The 18,253-nt window shown below is 52.4% G+C and overlaps 6 protein-coding genes across 6 annotated transcripts; 2 read left to right on the forward strand and 4 right to left on the reverse strand.

Annotated features, from left to right (window-relative positions):
- Positions 1-619: 619 nt before the first annotated feature.
- On the reverse strand, positions 620-1,343 carry PFLUO_LOCUS4614 (uncharacterized protein; the record flags this gene model as incomplete). Its single annotated transcript, XM_073781982.1, has 2 exons — positions 620-1,194; positions 1,319-1,343. 2 exons carry the CDS (start codon positions 1,341-1,343, stop codon positions 620-622), a joined length of 600 nt encoding a protein of 199 aa, XP_073638683.1.
- A 504-nt stretch (positions 1,344-1,847) lies between these two features.
- Positions 1,848-5,351, forward strand: PFLUO_LOCUS4615 (Transcriptional activator spt7; the record flags this gene model as incomplete). Its single annotated transcript, XM_073781983.1, has 2 exons — positions 1,848-4,076; positions 4,134-5,351. The coding sequence occupies 2 exons, from the start codon at positions 1,848-1,850 to the stop codon at positions 5,349-5,351; spliced, it is 3,447 nt and encodes a 1,148-aa protein (XP_073638684.1).
- Positions 5,352-6,407: 1,056 nt separating this feature from the next.
- PFLUO_LOCUS4616 (Protein argonaute) lies at positions 6,408-9,971 on the reverse strand (the record flags this gene model as incomplete). Its single annotated transcript, XM_073781984.1, has 6 exons — positions 6,408-8,438; positions 8,497-8,669; positions 8,725-8,933; positions 8,984-9,105; positions 9,177-9,302; positions 9,825-9,971. The coding sequence occupies 6 exons, from the start codon at positions 9,969-9,971 to the stop codon at positions 6,408-6,410; spliced, it is 2,808 nt and encodes a 935-aa protein (XP_073638685.1).
- A 1,106-nt stretch (positions 9,972-11,077) lies between these two features.
- PFLUO_LOCUS4617 (uncharacterized protein) lies at positions 11,078-12,007 on the reverse strand (the record flags this gene model as incomplete). The annotated part of the gene is made up of 1 exon (XM_073781985.1): positions 11,078-12,007. The coding sequence occupies one exon, from the start codon at positions 12,005-12,007 to the stop codon at positions 11,078-11,080; it is 930 nt and encodes a 309-aa protein (XP_073638686.1).
- Positions 12,008-13,133: 1,126 nt separating this feature from the next.
- On the reverse strand, positions 13,134-16,320 carry PFLUO_LOCUS4618 (mRNA 3'-end-processing protein rna14; the record flags this gene model as incomplete). The annotated part of the gene is made up of 4 exons (XM_073781986.1): positions 13,134-13,147; positions 13,222-14,926; positions 14,990-15,412; positions 15,472-16,320. 4 exons carry the CDS (start codon positions 16,318-16,320, stop codon positions 13,134-13,136), a joined length of 2,991 nt encoding a protein of 996 aa, XP_073638687.1.
- A 528-nt stretch (positions 16,321-16,848) lies between these two features.
- Positions 16,849-17,866, forward strand: PFLUO_LOCUS4619 (Histone chaperone asf1; the record flags this gene model as incomplete). The annotated part of the gene is made up of 4 exons (XM_073781987.1): positions 16,849-16,957; positions 17,012-17,051; positions 17,109-17,417; positions 17,470-17,866. The coding sequence occupies 4 exons, from the start codon at positions 16,849-16,851 to the stop codon at positions 17,864-17,866; spliced, it is 855 nt and encodes a 284-aa protein (XP_073638688.1).
- Between the last annotated feature and the right edge of the window lie 387 nt (positions 17,867-18,253).

Consider the following 18,253-nt stretch of genomic DNA (forward strand, 5'->3'; position numbering starts at 1 on the left):
CGATTCAGGAATCGCAGCTTTCAGTTGAGCAATACTTTCATTCCATTGCATTGTACCATGGCTTCCGGTGTTTCGTGATTTTCTGCGTTAATGGCCCTTCTCTGTTATATGATTCTTTCCCTTGTTGATTGTACCTTCCCCGTTATTATTGTGGAATACCCCGAGTTTGCATCATCGATTTTCTGTATATGCCTCCCTTGCCTCATTTTTCTAGCTGGTTGGAGTTTGCTAGTTTGGCATTAGAATCGCTGTATACTAGCCCGTTTCCCCCCTTGGTCATTTTCAATCTTACCCAGTTTGAGCTGGAGTAACAGAATTCTTCTCGGAACAAGAACGCCTGCTTATATATAATTCCGTAGTCAACGGCCGGACAGGCTGTACGGGTTCTCGAGGTAGATACCAAGAACGAATGCCAAGACAACAAACAGACCACTTCTTATATGTACTACAATTTCGGCTAAGCAAGAACGAATGTCCCAAGAACAGGACCATTGAACGGTATCAAACGAACACGAGAGACAGATCAATGCATGAATCCATAATCATCATCAAGGGAAGACAAGACGGCCACGTCCGTCTCCCAATCACTCCGCTCGCCAAGAATATACCCAGAATGACTCTAGTCCACTCGCTTCCCTGGCCCAGTCTCCGCAGATGCCTCGCCAGGCGTGCTATTCTTGCGCTCCTCCTGGTGAGCTGGCGTAGCGGAGTGCGACTCTGGCGGCGCGGGACCATCCTCGCTATCCCAATTGTCCTCTGCGTTCTCGTCCCAGTTATCAACCTCTTGTTCCAGCGACATGACGCCAGACTCCTGCGGGCCCAGCCCTTCGCGGTCACGAGCACTGTCGCCGCCGACCCCAACGCCAAGTTCGACGTCGTCCGTGACACCCTCCATCAGGCCGAAGCGGTTCTTGCGGCGCCGCTCGAGCATCCGTTTATGGTACCAGCCACTCAGGCCAATCGCGGCAAGACTGCCGACCACATTGGCGATCAGGTCGTATAGGTCGAAGACCCGATCATTGGGGAGGAGACCCTGGAGAAACTCTGACCCGACACCTAGGCCGAGCGTGCAGATGACAAGGGTGAGGTTGACGGTGCGCCGGCGCGAGGTATCAAAGACCCAGTAGAAGGCGAGCGAGAGTAGGAAGAAGGTGATCAGATGTAGAAACTTGTCGTGTGTCTGGAGCTGGGTAGCTATTGTTGAGGAGCTACTTTGAGGTAATAGGCCGAGGTACCCAGCTATTATGAGCAGGAGAAAGAAAGCACCTGGAGCTTGTGGTCAGTCGGAAGCTCGAAGAGAGGTCTGGGGGGAGCTCACCTGCGAACGGATAGCGGATGCGCATGGTGGGCAAAGAGGGAGTAAGCGGAGCAGAGCTCGGTCGGTGGTCAACGGGCCCCAGCTGCGAGCGTGGGGGTCATATGTGCAGAAAATCGGGAGAGAGAATCACAGAGTCCAAGAGGGAGAACACGCTACAGACCGGGGTGATGCATAATAGACGAGCTCGACAGACAGGCAGTCAAGAGGACAGACAGCTTCCCCAGGCGGCCGTCTTCCCGGCCCCAAACAGCGAGGCTGATCTGCCGCCTGTTTCCGCCTTCGCGCCTGCCTTCCTTCATCCCCATCCCCGATTCTTCCTACAGAAGCCCTTGTCTTCACCATCAAACTCCAGCGCCACGTCATCCTGTTGAGCTCTTTTGACATCGGCCCTCAGTTCCTACACCCTGGGCCTCGGTCCCTATGCCTTTTGTTTGCCCCCCAACCCCCCTGATCCAGCTCGATCGGCGCGTGACCTAAATCGTGGAGAATCGAGTCTCGCCCGCCCCAGAACCGGGGTTTTGGAGCGAGCATGTCGCTCGGCCACAACGCCTGGCCACCGGGCAATATCCGACCCCCCGAGGACACCCAGGATTCGCCGCGCCCTGTCAATGGCTTGGTTAAAACATTGTCCGGCTCGCGCACTCCCCAGGTACGCGGTTCCATCAGCGACGGGCCGAACGCCGGGAGCGCCATGTCGGAGGCCGACATCGCGGCCGACGAAGACCCGCGCATTGCACAATTTCGCGACCTCTATCGCAACAGTGAGGCGAAAATCAACACCCTCTTTTCCGGTATTTTTGCCGCCGACGAATCTGCTGGCGGTGCTGCGGTCGCGGAGGTAGAACAGTCCGATAGTCAACCCGAACGCGTCGATGCGCCGGCATCCCCATCCGCTCCTCCCAAGAAACCCGCCCGCAAGCTCGATGACGACTATGACGACTACGATGAGGACGACGATACAGAGATGCCCGATTCCACGGAGTCTCCATTGAAAGGGAAATCTGCACCGCTGTCGCAGGACTCTGGTAGTGCTGCGTCGCAGGAGAAGCAACCTGACGCTGCTGCGTCCGCGGGTGAAGACGCTGTTAAGGAGCCGAAGAAGGAAACTATGGAGGAGCTTCGTAAGCAGCTCGAGGAAGACAAGAAAGCGACAGAAGAGGCTGCCAAACGGAGCTTCCACACACTCTTCTACACCCTCGAGAACGATCGTGATGCCATGTTGGATCAACAGCGATTGGAGGAGTCTGAGCGACAGGTCGAGGCGGAGATGTCCAACCAGGCCAGCGCCGGTGGCAATAATACCACGGGCGGTTCCAGTGGATACGGTTCGTTGAGCAATGCCAATCTCGGAGCTTCCAGCTTGACGCTGAAGAACCTCATCGCCCGCATTGATTCAAAACGAGACATGGTGCGCGCGTCGGACGCGGAGCTCCGGAGCCTGCTGAGCGAAGTGCGCAAGAATCGCAGCAAGTGGGCTAGCGAAGACAAGGTCGGCCAGGAAGAGCTCTATGAAGCCGCAGAAAAGGTCCTCAGCGAGCTCAAAGCCATGACGGAGCATTCGACGGCTTTCTTGACTCGGGTCAACAAACGTGATGCGCCGGATTACTACAACATCATCAAACACCCGATGGATCTTGGAACGATGACCAAGAAGCTCAAGGCCTTGCAATATAGGTCGAAGCAGGATTTTGTCGACGACCTCACCTTAATCTGGTCCAATTGTCTCAAGTATAACACGAACCCTGAACATCTGTTACGGAAGCACGCATTGTACTTGCGCAAGGAGACCGACAAGCTCGTCCCTCTCATTCCAGAGATTGTTATCAGGGATCGTGCCGAAGTCGAAGCCGAAGAGCGTCGACTCCAGCTTGCCGATGATGGGGCAGAGGAGAGCGATGATGAACCTATAATGTCCTCTCGAGGCAGGAAAGCTCCTGGCAAGAAAACTTCTAAGAAAGGCACTGCACCAGTTCAAAACACCCCCAGTGGCTCTGAGGGTCCTCCCGGGGCGCCTACCACTCAACCACCCGCACCCGTGCGCGCTGATTCCGACACAGCCATGGAGTCTTCTCAGAATGGCTTTTCGACTCCACCTCCGGGGTCACACACCCCTTCTGATCCTGCTGGTGCAGCTGCCGGTACAACAGCAAGCCAAGCCGACGCAATGGAAATCGACGTGCCGTCAATGTCGTCAGCAACTGCGCTCAGCGCCCTGGACATGCCTGGCGCTGAACTCGACGACCCTGAGTACAAGGTGTGGAAGCAAGTGACGAAGAAGGATCGCGCGCTCATTGCGGCGGAGCGGCATCGTCTTTTCAAGGGCGACAAGTTGAACTCTGAGGAGCCAGCTCTGTTGCGAAGCAAGGCTGGCATGAGACGGTGGCTTCGTCACCAGAAACAAGCAAGCATCGAGGCCAGCAAGATCCAAGAGCCTAATTCGCAGGCCATGGAGCCTGAGGCTGCTGGCGAGTCGCTCGCTGAAGGCATTGACGCGGAGGAAGACAAGATGATCCCCTCTTACTACGATGTCATGTCGGGTATCCCCAACCTTCCTGACCAGTTACTTTGGAGAGAAGATGCGCAGGGCAATGTCGTTGATGCCTCTGAGGAGTTCCTCACGATTCTACCCAAGGGTTCTTTCAAGCAACCAGACAGCAAGCTGTCTCGAAAGATGGACTCCAATATGCGGCAGATGCAGGAGACTCGCAAAATTTGCTCGAAAGTTGGCATCGTGAAGCAGATGCAGCTTCAGTCTCAGGTATAACTCCTCCTCGCCCTCTTTGGGTAACTACCTACTAACTCTCTGTCACTCTAGATGTACCAAAATCAATTCCAAAAGTACAACCCCGAGCCTTTTGCTGAACAAGATGTGGAGCCTCATGTCATGAATGACAATGGCCCTGTGATTGCTCCCTTCGTCTGTCGGGCGGCGCTGCAGCGTTCCGTCGCCAAGGTCTTCTACCATACTGGCTTTGAGGAGTATCAGCCGTCCGCGCTGGAGGCTGTTACGGACATTGCGTCCGACTTCTTCCTGAAGATCGGCGAAACCATCAAATCCTACATGGAAACTCCCCACATTAGCGAGACTGAATCCCACGAAGCTGTCACCTCAACAGCCGAGTGGAAGCCTGCCTACACTCAGCAAGAGATCATTCTTCACACACTGTCTTCTGTTGGGATTCAGATCGACGAAATGGAGTCCTACATCAAGGACGAGGTCGACCGTCTCGGGACAAAACTCAGCACTGCGCACGATCGTCTCAAGTATCTTCTCGCTGAGCTACTTCGACCAGCTCTTGCTGATGGTGGCGAGGACGGATCCAGGGCCTTCGCTGATGGGAGTGAACAATTTGTTGGCGGTGACTTTGCCGAGGACATCGATGAGGATTTCTTCGGGTTCAAAGAGCTCGGGCTGGATCGAGAATTTGGCCTGGCCACACTCAGCGTACCGCTGCATCTTCTCCAGAACCGGATGTTCAACGCAGCAAATCCGCAAAGCACTAGCACGACCCGCGATGTCATTTTGTTCCAGGCGCCGCCTGCGTACACGCGCATCACTGTCGAAAACCTTCCCGAGCAAATCGGCCTGCTGCAGTCGTTTTTCAAGGGCAAACTGGATGCCAACAACGACGAGCCTCTTACAGAAGACCTCGAGCTCCCGCCCAAGCAACGACACATGGCTGCTCGACCTCGTCTCCCAGCCTCTGGCAAGATCCCTCCTCTGCCCGGCACCTCGGGTACGAATTCAAGTCCCCAGAAACGACATGCTCCATCGGGCAATACCGGGGTGGGCCCCTCGTTGAAGTTTGAACCGAGCAAGAAGAAGGCCAAGAAAAACAGTGGCGCTGCTGTCGACATGCCCAATGCCGCCGATGGAGATGGTGACCAGTTATCTGCCGCAGATGGCGCCAAAGGCAAGGCTGTGGATGGCGCAGCTAATTCCTTGGGCAAGACCGGTGGCATGTCTGACGGCCTGGACGCAAATCAACATGATCAATCAAACGTTCCCATGGCAAATGGTACAACCGCGTGATGGATACCCTATCCCTGATAGACTTCGCTGGCTATGTGTTCTTCTTATCCTTTTATTGCATTGCTCTTGTTCATACCGCTTCCCTCTCCCCTGGCCTCCTCCATTCTCATTTTTCCTTTTTCTTGACACCTTTCCCCCGCATTCAATTCCCTCCACGCATGCATCTTGGGGCCAGGAACTGGGCGCTTTATTTCTGGGTCTACTACCACAGCATTTCAGGTGATAGGTATGGTGGAGTTTGTTCTGTTTCTTCTTCCACCCTGTCACTTCTTTTGTTTTTGTCTTCTTCAGCCGGTATTCATGCAGGAAGCTGATATCATGATTGCGACGGCGATATTTTTGGGGGATAGGTGGCAGCAGTCTTTGGCTCCGCTTTTCTTTTCTATTCATCCGGCATTGTATTCCTGAGAACCCAACTTCCTTGTCCTTCTTGTTCTGTGCGTTTCTCTTCTGCTTGCTGTCTCTGTTTCGTCTTGGGTCCAAGCGAATGGGTAATACTTCCGAGAGGATCAGTTTTATTGTCATCACATCACATGGTCCTCATTTCGTGTAATAAATATAATGTATTTGACCACCGGCAGCTTCGTTTTCTAGATTTCTCTTCAATGTAGGCATTTCTGCAGCGCTTTTCCCAACTCCTCTCTTCTATATTCTGCTGTTCTCCCGCCGGTGGTGATAAGATGTCAGCTCTGGGAGTTGATATTTCTACGAAGGCGTTTCGGCACAATCATATAACTACGCAGCTTCATCTACGGACTTACAATGAAGAGCATTGTGAGATAAAAAATTCCAATTTGTTGCAGAAAGCGAAAAAAAACGGGACTAAACTAAAATAAAAATGACAATGCAAAGGGAAAGGGGCAAGGGAAACTTCAAGGCAATGGTCTAGTCCGCAACAAAGCCGTGTCATCCAGCCCCGTTCGGTCTCCCGAAAAGGGATCCAAACAGTTCCGGTCGTCCATGCTATCGCAGTCTAGTCCCTCAAGACCATCCGTTCCATGAGACACAAAAAAGCAGAAAAGATAATAGAATGGAGGCAAACTGCACCGTTTGCGTTCAAATGTACCACATCCGCAGAGCCAGGCGATTGTCGCTACCCTGAATGGGGAGGAGCTTGGGGGTCGCAGGGCGATCCTTGGGCTTGGGATTTGTCATTTTGACAGTTGGGCCGCTCTGAGGGCCAGAGCTGGCAGCGACATCCTCGTGGTGACGAGCACGGGCGGCAATAAGGTGTGCGTAGTAGATCGCAGGATGGATCGACACCGACGTTGTAGACCTTATGTATTGGTAAGAGTGGTCGTAAATCATATTTTCCAGTTCGTGAGGCTTGTGCTTCATCTCGTCCAGGATGACATGATAATGGACGGGGCGAGAAGTGCCCTGCAGAGCAATGTGAGCATACAGGAGGAAGTCCCAGTCATGGGGACTGGTCACATCTCGCTCGATCAATGTTCCGGGTAAAGGGTTGCCATTCCGGTCAGCGGAACCCTGGTCACTAGGGTTGGGAAACGCGCGCAGGTGGTGGCGCTTGTTGGCGATCACCACGGTCATCTTGCCCTCAAACAGAGTAGTGTTACAAACCTTTGCAACAACCAGCTTGATGTGTTTTGCCTCTTCCAGCACCTTGGAAAACTCCGAGTGCGAAACGCCATCGCGGAAGTAGTAGATGTTCTTGGGAGGACGGCCCTGTCCAATCGTAGTAACCCACTCACGGATCAACGGTTCCAGAAGGAAGCTGACGTTCCCCTCGTGGATAATTTCCACGCGGTCTCCATTGCACTCACAAGCGCCCATGTAGCGAGAGCCAAATTGGTCCGCCGAGACAGTCATGGCTGCCAGGGAAGGGGTCCAAACGCCAATCATAGGGTGCGTCACATCTGCACCAACGATCATTGACTGCGGGCGCAAGGTGGTGTCCTGAAGGCGAGACTGGGCTCGCGCTGTGGTCCCGCCGAGTTTAGCGTTGACCTTCATCAGAACGTTGCTGATGTACTGTGGGCGGTTGTTAATGCAGTGCCCAGCCTGAAGGACCTGGGAAGGCACGCCGAATCGGCAGTCGCAAGACTTCTTGATGCGAAGGTACACGAAAGAGTCCTTATTTGGAACAATGATGACCAGGAGCTGAGGAAGCTGCTTGAACTTCATCTGTGTCTGGTCATAGAGCTTTTTCATGGCGTGTCCAATATCCTCGTTGAGCTCCGCGACCTGAGGGCGAGTAACAACCTGACCACCGTGCCCGGCGTAAATCTTCATGAGGTTGTCAATGAAGCGGAGAGTTTGATCGTGGTTGATCGCATTCCGCTTCCCCGTGAAGAAGCCTACACCCCAACTTTTTAGTGGCTGCGAGTTGGGCGTGTAGAACTTTTTGCCGCGAAGGTCCCAGCGGCCGCTGGTACCTGGGTTGTGCTTCCCGTTTGCGCCAAATCGAAGTTCTGGGTTAGGAAGGATCCGCGCCTTCACCTTGAGCATGCTTGTGCCAATCTGCATACCGTACATTCGCAACACAGGGTCATTGTCATGCTGAAGCAGACTCTTACATTCGCGAATGTCAGCCAGTCGCTTGGAAGGCTTGGTGGCACAGAACTTGATCATTTGCGCGGTCTGATCTTCATTCAGCTTGTAACGGTATCTCTGTAGACCCTTGATGACGAGAAACTCAGCAGGGTAGATGCAATTCTTCTTTGTCATCTTGATGAGAGGCATCATCGGGTAGCGGAGGTAGACGTTGTACTTCTTCAAAAAGTACTTCTCCACGCTGATGCGCTCCACCTCGCCAGTCGCCCTGTCCTGGATGTCGAGAAGATACTCCCGGGGATTCGCGTTCAGCATGTTGTCGATCATGAATCCCTTCTCCTTGAAGGGGCAACCATCATAGTTGGGCATGACCCTGAGGCCCTTGATACGCTTGTTGATCGCAATGAAGCTAGGCGACTCTTTGAACCCGCCGTAGCCATCAGCAACAGGCTTGAGAAGGGCCATCAGTTGCTGGGGGTCACGCAGTTCATAGAGGCCTCGCATAATCCCCATGAGAGAAATGCGGGAGAAAAAAACCGCATGAGAGACATCGACATTGAGCATAAGTCCTTTCTGAAACATTCTTAGCCAGGTCCCTTGAAGTATACCAACAGACAGTCGAAGATCTTACCGGCGACGGTCGGATAGCCTGGTAGATGCCTCGCATAACGGAGCAGCCCATGTTGCAAAGATCCATTGTAAACCGATTCTCATCCTCCTCGCTCAGCTTGTCAAAGAAGTAGGAGCGTTTGATGCCCACATACTTGTCATTGGGCCACGAACGTAGCAGGTGGTCCAGAAAATCTGTTATGGTCAGCCAGGACTGAACAACGGCACTTCGGTACACTATAACACTTACTGAAAGCTTCGAGTACATGTTCATCCGTATCATGCTTCCCCTCGAGCCAAGCGTTGATCACACTAAGGTCGATCTTCCTGTTTCGACGGAGCGACAGGCGGAAAGACTCAGGTGCGAAGCCTTCGTCATGCTGCGTTTCCAGCGGACGAGTAACGCCGCCCTTGATGTCAAGGATAACCTCATTGAAATCCTTGTAGTCGGTGAGGGACCTAAAATGATCAGTGCTTATCCAACGCCAGCACATGGATTTAAGATGTACCAGGCAATTTTGAACCCGTCAAAGATTGCATCGGGCAGCTTAGCCTTTCGCTCACTGCTGTGCCAAACCTTACGGTGCACACGCCGGTCATCTGCCAGGATGCGTCCCTGAACCACGTTTATCTATCCTGATGCATTAGCGTATCCTGCATTTCAAACCAAACGGCGCGGTGAGTACAAAACAAAGAACTTACCTCGTACTGATAAACAGGTTTGGTTGGCCATTTCAAGATTGGGTAAGCGTTGACAAGAATGTCGACCTCCTTGCCCGTGGTGTTGTAACCCGGGCGGCGCAGCGCAGGAAGTAGGCCGAATTCACCCTTGTATATGAGGTCAGTTGGATCTCTGTCACGGATATTCTTCTCCATCGTTCGCATAATGGGGGTAAATGTTGGAAGTGGTTTTTGAGGCTGCCCATGTTGGGTTGAGGGTATGGGAGACTCGGAATGCTGGGAGTCTTCAACCCTCTTGAGGATCTTTGACCCTGGGTCTGTCTCACTCATTGGGGGCAGGGGTTTGTCACGATTGCAAGATGTAGATAAAGGGGAGAGCAGAGAAGGAAAGAAGATGCAGAGGATATCTGGGGGCTTTTATAATGCCGACCCAGTAGTCGGGAAAATTTGCTTCATCTTTCAAAAAAGGAAGCAAACAGGAAATCGCACGAGGCAAGCGAGGCAAACAACTTCGAGAGGAGCATATATGTGTTACTTTCAAGCCCAAAGGGCATGCCCCCGGCATGAGAGGCATCAAGGCCGAGGGCAGCGCAGAAGCCGGCAGGACTGCTGGCTTCAGGCAAGGACAGTATATTGGGGGTATGGGAGTTATTTATCATGAGAACTCACAGTCGGGCTGTTGATCTTGTACGCGGTGTACGGAAGATCAACGTTGATGACCAAGTCCGTCTTGAGCGTGGGCTTGGGTGGCCTGTCAAGAGCCGGGTCATATCTCACAGGTGAGGAGACCCGGGCTCCGGGCGGAGGTCGACTCATGGTGGTGGTTTTGAAGGCGTGAATTCAACTGCACACAGATCACAGATGATGCGTTAGCAAGTCTCAGTAATAGAGGGTGCAGGCCTGGCAGTTGCTTGGGACTTCTTCTCGAGTGGGGGGCAATGGAAAGTAGATATTGAGAAGGACTGGAAGGTGAGGCTGGATGACTTACTTCTGTGAGACCTGATGAGAGTGGCTGGTTAAGATATTTGGAGAGAGAGACGGAGAGAGAAGAGAAGAAAAGAGAAGAGGGATGGGGAAGAAGAGAAGAAAGGTGGGAAGGAGCAAACAGTGGCTTAAGTACTTGCCCTCCCCGTTGGAAGGTGAATGCTGGAGCTGCCTCAGGCTGAATGAATGGACTACAATTGTTGATTGCCTGGCCAAATGTTGGTTATCAATTACTGCTGCACGTCAAGTGAATGCTGAGCACCTTCAATCCTTGCTCACACTGGCGACCCGGAGCTTGTCCAGCTATATGCATATCATGCTGTCCATAACTTTCAGAGTTATGTTTTTCCAGCATTGCCACCCATTGCAGCCATTATGTTTCGCCGGTTTGTCCATTCAACTACTTCAGTATCTGACAGGTCTATCCCGGGAATCATCTTATCTCTACTCTATTAACGCGGCCGAGTCAGGCAGGTACTTTTGCGGGAAGACCGAAGAAACATTATAACGCGTAGCGTTCGACTATCCTCGATACGGCGAGCTTCTAGAGAAGCTATACAGTGCTCCGGCGAAAATTGAAAGAGGAAGGACGGGAGATGGTAATAGCGTCTACCAAATCGTGGCCGACGAAGGTGGTCGGAATAAAGTTGTCTTGGCGTTGGGGATTGCGGGGAGATCTGTTGGCCCGCTGGCCGACAATATCAGTACGATTTTCCCTTCTCCAATGCTCACTAGTCTTCATCAGTCTGAACTAACGTAACACAAGGTCTAATTTATCTGCCCATGATTGCAGTATACTACTGACCCGAAGAGGTATGGAGAAAAGAAACCTAATCCTCCTACGGATATACTATCAAGACTGCTTAAGTTATGAGAATCTTTATAAAGTTGATTTTTGACTATCCTGAGCTAAATAGCAACAACGTCACATTCTAAGACTATACCTTGAGTTTTTCCGAAATCCTTGCTCCTTGCTTCTCCTGTTTAGAGTTAACAACTGATTCCAAAAGCGGAACCACATCTGTGCAGCCTCGTGATATCGCAGCTTGCAACGGATTATCAGCTTTCCCGTCAAAGAATAAAGCCTCTGTATTAACGTTCTTTTCAAGCAACCGCCGCACGACGTTCTCATGATTCCCCACCGCGGCCTGGAATAGAGGCGTGCCACGCTTCTCGTGCTTCGCCTCTATGTCAGCTCCCATATCTATTAAACTCAATGCCGTCTCCGATATCCGATTTCGCTCAAACACAGTGTCATATGGTGGTGCAAAACTCAGTGCCAGACTCAACGGTGTGTCATCAGAGTATCGCCTCTTTATGTTAATTTGAGCTCCTTTCTTTATCAGTAGCTTCACGGTGGACACGCAACTACTTTCTGCAGCGTAGTGAAGAGGTGCCGAGAAGTTGTTTAATTCGTTCACCAAATCGGGGCCAACTCCCTTTTCCAAGAGTAATTCCAACATTTTATCTTGTCCGCAAAATGCAGCTAGGTGGATTGGGCTTTGCCAAGCGTTTTCCTGCTTTTCAGATTTAACCTTCATATAGGCTCCGCACTCAATAAGGACCTTAGCCACTTCTACGTGTCCACGGAGAGCGGCCATGGATAGTGGAGTCCAGCCGCCAATGTCTCTGATTTCTGGATTAGCCCCCGCCTCGATGAGTTGTCGAGCGGTCCGAGGTAGGTTTTTAATGACGCTGAACCACAAGGCAGATGCGTTGTCGTACTTCACATTATTGGAATAGAGGAGAGGGCTGAGATGGGAATATAGATGGCGAGTTGTCCGGGTCAAAGCGTTGATATCCCGCTGTTCACCCAGCATCTTTGCGATCAGATGTAGTAGCTCGGTTGGTAGTGCGTTAATCGACATGGCTATCGTCGTAGGAGAAGTGCGAGTGCAGACACAGGTGGCTGCTGCTACACGCACGACAATAGCGTCGACAGGAAACGCGATATGTGCAAGTTTGAAGGATAAAAGGTCTGGAATAGTCTGGGTGGCAGCGCTATGACCCGAGTAAAGAGAAGATTTTTCGTGAGCTGGCGAATGAACCTAGAAGGTCCGATACAAGGCTAGCGGCCTTTATTTAGGCAACCTAGGTTGACCAACTGATATGAGGAGGCTGGAGCCCTATCGCCAAGGTACCTGAGATAATATTATAGAGAAAGACGATACAAGAGAAGGCTTGGTAGTTGTATGACAATGATGAGAGAGTGTTGGGGACTATCCTTGATGATTATAGGGTTATAATGGTCACCTGACGTTGTCTCTAAACCGTATTCGGTACAGATCTTTATCAGTTTCGAGTTTAGTATAGGCGACGATAGCGGCAAAGGGTTTAGTTTTGGCAGAGAGGAGAAATGTAAGGATGAACTCACAGGACTTATATTCCTACTATGGACGACTTTCCAGGTACATTAGGTGAAGTACGCTAATCTTGACGCTAGGACCAATTTGTGTAACCTGCGAGTCCTGCGAGTAGCGGTGAGTGTGCACGCATTCAACCATCCTATTGTACAGACTCTTAGAGCCTCTGATCGATCAATTTGAAACAAGAACAAACATTGGCCGCATTTTTCAGGCTAGTCATCTCTACATGCGTTTGTACAAGAAAACTAGAGTTCAGACCATAGTCGCGAAAGTATCTGCAGCATTCTCGAAAGACTAAATGTACACGAGGTGTATCGCAAACCCTAGCCCCGGAAGAAAAGAAATGCCATTCCCATAGAAAACAACAAGAAGAGCCATTGCCAGATAGATCGAGGACGCCGATGGATAATGCAATAAGGCTGCGAGGTAAATTGCGGGACTTGAGACCATGTCTAATGATGGGGTCAGGTTCTGAACCCCATTCCCACAACGAGGTCGGTCGACTGTCACCACAGTAAGATAGTAACACAATGCTGCGAAAGAAGATCGAAATGCCAGAATTGAATTGAATTGTACACGAAGGCCGGTTATGGCTGCAGACAAGGAAAGGAGGTTTCATTCATGATTTTCATCGGTAAGAGCCTAGAAACAAACACAATATTAGCATTGGAACGATATAGCGGGGGACTGAAAAAGAGAATTGGCTTGTAACTTACCGGAGTAGCCAGAACTTTGGCCTCCCCCAAGGCCGCGAGCGCTCTGCGGAAGCGGGATTTGAGAGGTAGAGCTGGGGATATCGATCCGGCGAAGGAGATCGATCATTTTCTCAGGAGAAAGTCTGGAGATGGTGTACGTGGATGCTGCGGGAATGATGCTCAAGAGATGGACTACATCCCGAGGCAGAGGGGTCTGCGAGCCCTGAGGCATGTAAGCGGAAGTGGTTGTCTGGCCGTTCGGCGGCTGGCCACGCATTGGCTGCTCAGCTCGTCGACCGGTAGTACCCTTCAACGGGGACTCGGCGCGGACAAACTTGCGAGGGCGGTTGGAGTCGTCGAAATCGTCCGAGGGGAATGGTCTCTTGGGTGAAGAACTCATGGACGGGTCCAGATATCCTGTTGTAGGTGGCTCTGCCGTGACCCCGGGAAGCGATGTCTTGGGTCGAGTCTGCGAGGGCGACAGGATGGGGCGCACCGCGGTAGGGTCAAAGTTTGGAGAGGAGTAACGGCGTGTAAATTGGCTGAGGTTGGGGTCTTCGGGGTAGAGTTCGCGCATGCGATTCTCCAGGTTAATAACCTGGACGAGATCTCCGTAGCGAGATTCATACTCGTGGAGAAAAGAGAAGATGGGCTTGGCTTTGTGGGCGTTTGCGGGATTGGATGCCAGTTTCCTCACGGTCGTCTCGAAGACTGCTCTTGCGTTGATAATGTCGTTGATATCGATGAGGTGCTTCAAATATTCGAGGGCAAAGTGTTCATCTTCGGGAAACAGTTTAGCGCCTCTTTCAAAAATCTTGGTCGCCGCGGGGTCTTTGTAGCAGTGATACTCCATGAGAGCACTGGCGATGTAAACATCGCTGGTGATGCGACCCCGTTTCCGTGCCTCTGCAAAGATCTGCCGCGAGCCAGCCAGTTCGCCAGGTTTGCCTTTGCCTTGGATGCGTCGAATAGCACGCATGAGCGCAATCCAGGCAAAGGAAATGGTTTTGGAGAGGATGTTGATCTGGATGGAATGGGCGTTGCGAATGGCGTCGACCTGCGCTTTCTTGGCCGACTCTTTCTCTTTCTCCTCGGGTGGAGCGTCATCATCATCTTCATTCATCGTTGACTGTTTTTCGGGGTTCTGCTTTGCGAACCACTCTTCGATGCGAGCGACATCCTGGGACTCCTGCGTGCGGGCCTTGGTGATGAGCTCATAGAGTGCCTCGAGCAGCTTGTCATACGGCTCCCGGACTTTGGCTGCTCGCTTGGTGGAGTCTTGCTCCGAGTCCGAAGTCACTTCCAGGCGGTCTCCAAGTTTGAAGCATAACAGGCAACTCTCTGGGTTCGCCTCAATACCTTGCTTCAGGAAGTCAGTGCCCTCGTTCTCCATGTCATTGGCATAACAGAACTCCGCAGCCTCAAACCAAATCTCAGGCAGGAACCTCAACGCCATAAGTGCCTGCTTGTAGACGTACACCACACGGTTCTTGAATGCGGAAAGATCCTCGTCCTTGATGACCAGGGGGTCGCCTTTCTCCCAAGCGATCCAGCGCTTCCAAATGTCCACCTGTTGCGAGAATTCGACATCGCCTTCAGAACCTGGTACTGGGGGCAATCTCGGGAGCGAGGTGCGAACCAGGTCGCGGGTGATGTTTTGTAGCTCGGTGTAGGAGCTGCGCGCGGTCATGTATGACGGCGACTGTTCCTGGAGGAACTTCCGACCCTACATCGTGACAATTGTGAGCATATCCCTTCACCACACAAGAATGGAAGACACAAAACTTACCGTAAGCTTGTTGAGACCCATTTCGAATTGGTCGTATTCCTTCCACAGGGTATTGACAGCTTGAGTCGGAACACCAATGGCTTTCTGGTAGGCCTTGCGAAGCAGATCCATCTTTTGCTGGTCCTGCCAGCCAGAGCCTCCGACAGTTCCGGGTCCTGAACGAATGAACTCGACATAGTCTGACCAGACATTACCCGAGTCCTTGTCCATGCCGATGTACGTCAAGGCCAGATCATATGCCGATGAAATCACGGTCCGGCTGGTATCGGTGGTCAAGGGGTTGCGGCGACGCACATAGTCCAAGTAGACGTTCCAGAGCTGGATGTTCGGGATAGTCAGAAGCGCACGATTGAAGATTTGCTCCAGTCGGAACAATTCGTTGACCTCCGACTCCATATTAGCATACGCCACCCATTGATCAGCCTAGGATTGTTTGGGTCAGCAGTATTCGCAATTATAAAAAAAGATTGCAGACAACCTACCGCCATCGGAAACACCTTCAGGAAGCGCTCGTAGACCTCGCGCGCGCTGTCCAGCCTATTGCGGCTTCGGTGCTCGGCGATCAACTCCAGCCACGCAGCGATATCACCTCTTGGATCTTCATCAATCCGGTCTTGCAAGATGCCCACGCGGTCATGGGGCAGCCGAGCTCGGGCGGCAGACGGAGAGTCAGGTACAGGAGTAGGAACAGTACTGTTCTGCAGGCTCGGCGTAAGCGAGTCCTGCGGAGGAGCCCACTGGGCAGCAACAGGAGCAGCAGGATCGGGATTAGAAGAAGGAACAGGAACAGAGAAATGAGGAGAACTATTGACAATCTCATGCGCGCTAGCAGGCGCCACAGATGATACATCAGGGGCGGAAGTGGTTTGATTTGCATTTCCTGAACTGGGTTCTTCAGACATGGAAGGCATAGCATTTGTGTCCTCAGCCCCAAGTACGCCCGGTGGCTCATATTCCGCATCACCCTTGTCATCCTCGTCATCGTCGCCATCCTCAACCACAAATCCCCCGATCATTCTGGTCTTGGGCTCCGCCGGCTCACCCGAGGGTGGTATCGGCGTGGACGTCTGAGACTCAGCACGGGAGGGGGTCTGGGAAGGATTGAGAGTGTCGCCAGGCTGCGGCGCAGCATTGGAGTCTGCTGAGATGGTCATGGACGGGGCATCATCGTCGGGCTGGGCATCCGACTCGGTGGCTGGAGGCAGCTGGTCTTGCAGGGTCTGGGAAGGGTCGTAATCATCTGAGTTTCCGTTATCTGCGCCCGGCTCGCCAGCATCGTCATCTGTGGCCTGCGCCTGGAAAAAGGCCTGCTCAGCTTCCTCGTCCGCCATGAGGAAAGAGGAATGGATGTGGTGCTTGCAATGGCAGAGAAGGGGAATGTGGGAAGCTGAGAAGTCAAGCGTGGGAACCTGGTCAGGTTGGTCGCTCAGTCAGCGATCAGTCAGCGCAGGGTCTCACGCAACAGTATAGATCAAGTATTAGGAGCACATCTATAAAGAGAGAGAGGGAATTATAGTGGGAGGGAATGAATGATCAACGCAGACAAGAAGAAAATCACGATGGTGATGCAGATACAGCACACGCCGGGAGCTAGTGCAGGGCATCACGTGGGCGGTGAGGCACGGCAAAAGCGAGGGGACGCGAGCCAGGCGCGTCAAAGATCAGCAAGTCGTTTGGCTCCTGGCTTCAAGCACATTCCTGTGTGAACAACACCCCTTGTCTCTTGCTGCTGCATTTCATTTTCTCACTCTTCCACTTTTCACACTCTCTCTGTTTATATTCCAGCCTCTGGATCATCTCTCTTCCTCTCCCCACCATCCATTCATCCATCCCGCACTACACGTACATATCTTATCAAAATGTCGGTCGTCTCCCTTCTCGGTGTGAAGATCCTCAACAACCCAGCGACCTTCACGTCGCCCTATGAGTTTGAGATCACGTTTGAGTGCCTCGAGCAACTCCAGAAGGGTATGCATCTCTTCGATTTCCCCCAAGGCTTGCAAACTAACCCTTTCCCACCAGATCTGGAATGGAAATTGACCTATGTCGGATCCGCCACCTCGTAAGTCCGCTCCTCTCCACCCCAAAACTCATTGCTAACCACCGGCCCCCTTCCTAGCTCTGAATATGACCAGGAACTGGACTCGCTCCTGGTCGGCCCCGTCCCTGTGGGCGTCAACAAATTTATCTTCCAAGCCGACTCGCCCGACCTGAAGCGCATCCCTACCTCCGAGATCCTCGGGGTGACCGTCATCCTGCTCACCTGCAGCTACGACGACAGGGAGTTTGTCCGCGTCGGCTACTACGTGAACAACGAGTATGACTCGGAGGAGCTGGTGGCGGATCCCCCCGCGAAGCCGATCATCGAGCGCATCCGCCGCAATGTCCTCGCGGAGAAGCCGCGTGTGACTCGCTTTGCCATCAAATGGTAAGAACAACCCTCTTCCCCTATTGACACCGTTCTAATACGCTTTCTACAGGGACTCGGAGGATTCTGCGCCCGCAGAGTACCCGCCAGACCAGCCCGAGGCCGACATTCTGGATGACGACAGCAACGCATACGGTGCTGAGGAGGCAGAGCTCGAGGCGGCTCTCGTCAAGGAACTCGCAGACGCCGACAAGCAGGGCGACGGCGAGGACCAGGAGATGGAGGGAGCCGAGGGCACGGCTGGCAAGGAGGATGAGGAAGAGGACATCTCCGATGCCGAGAGCGAAGATCTCGAGGAGGAGAGCGACGATGATGAGGACGAGCTGGATGAGGATGAGGCCGGTGAGGGCGACGAGGATGTCGAGATGGGGGATGATGCCGAACACAAGGATGAGACTGCCAACAAGGCTGCTGCTCCCCAGGCTCAGCCTGAAGTCATGGTCCACTAGATCCAGACAAGGGTTGGTTGGTGGGTTGGCTTGGAGGCGTTTCTACTCGTTTTTCCTTTCTTCTCTTCTGCTATATTTCTTCTCTTTTCAATGATGACAGCCGGAATGCGACGTTTTTTATGACATATGGATCCCGTTTCCCTTTTTTGGAAGCACCCGGGAGTCAGGTCCATGATAGAATTCACATATATGAAAAATGGATTCATTGCACCTCTGATCTATATATCCTGCGACTGCGTAGCTTATTCTTGTCTGTAAAAATTGAAGTCTAGGCATATGTGATGGCTCCATACCCACTTGAGCATGGATATATATTTCCAGATACCGCAATAAACAACACCCTTGTTGCTACGTTCAAAAGTCGGTCACCACGCAACAACAAACTAG

Source organism: Penicillium psychrofluorescens, assembly GCF_964197705.1.
Source record: "Penicillium psychrofluorescens genome assembly, chromosome: 3".
NCBI lineage: Eukaryota > Fungi > Ascomycota > Eurotiomycetes > Eurotiales > Aspergillaceae > Penicillium > Penicillium psychrofluorescens.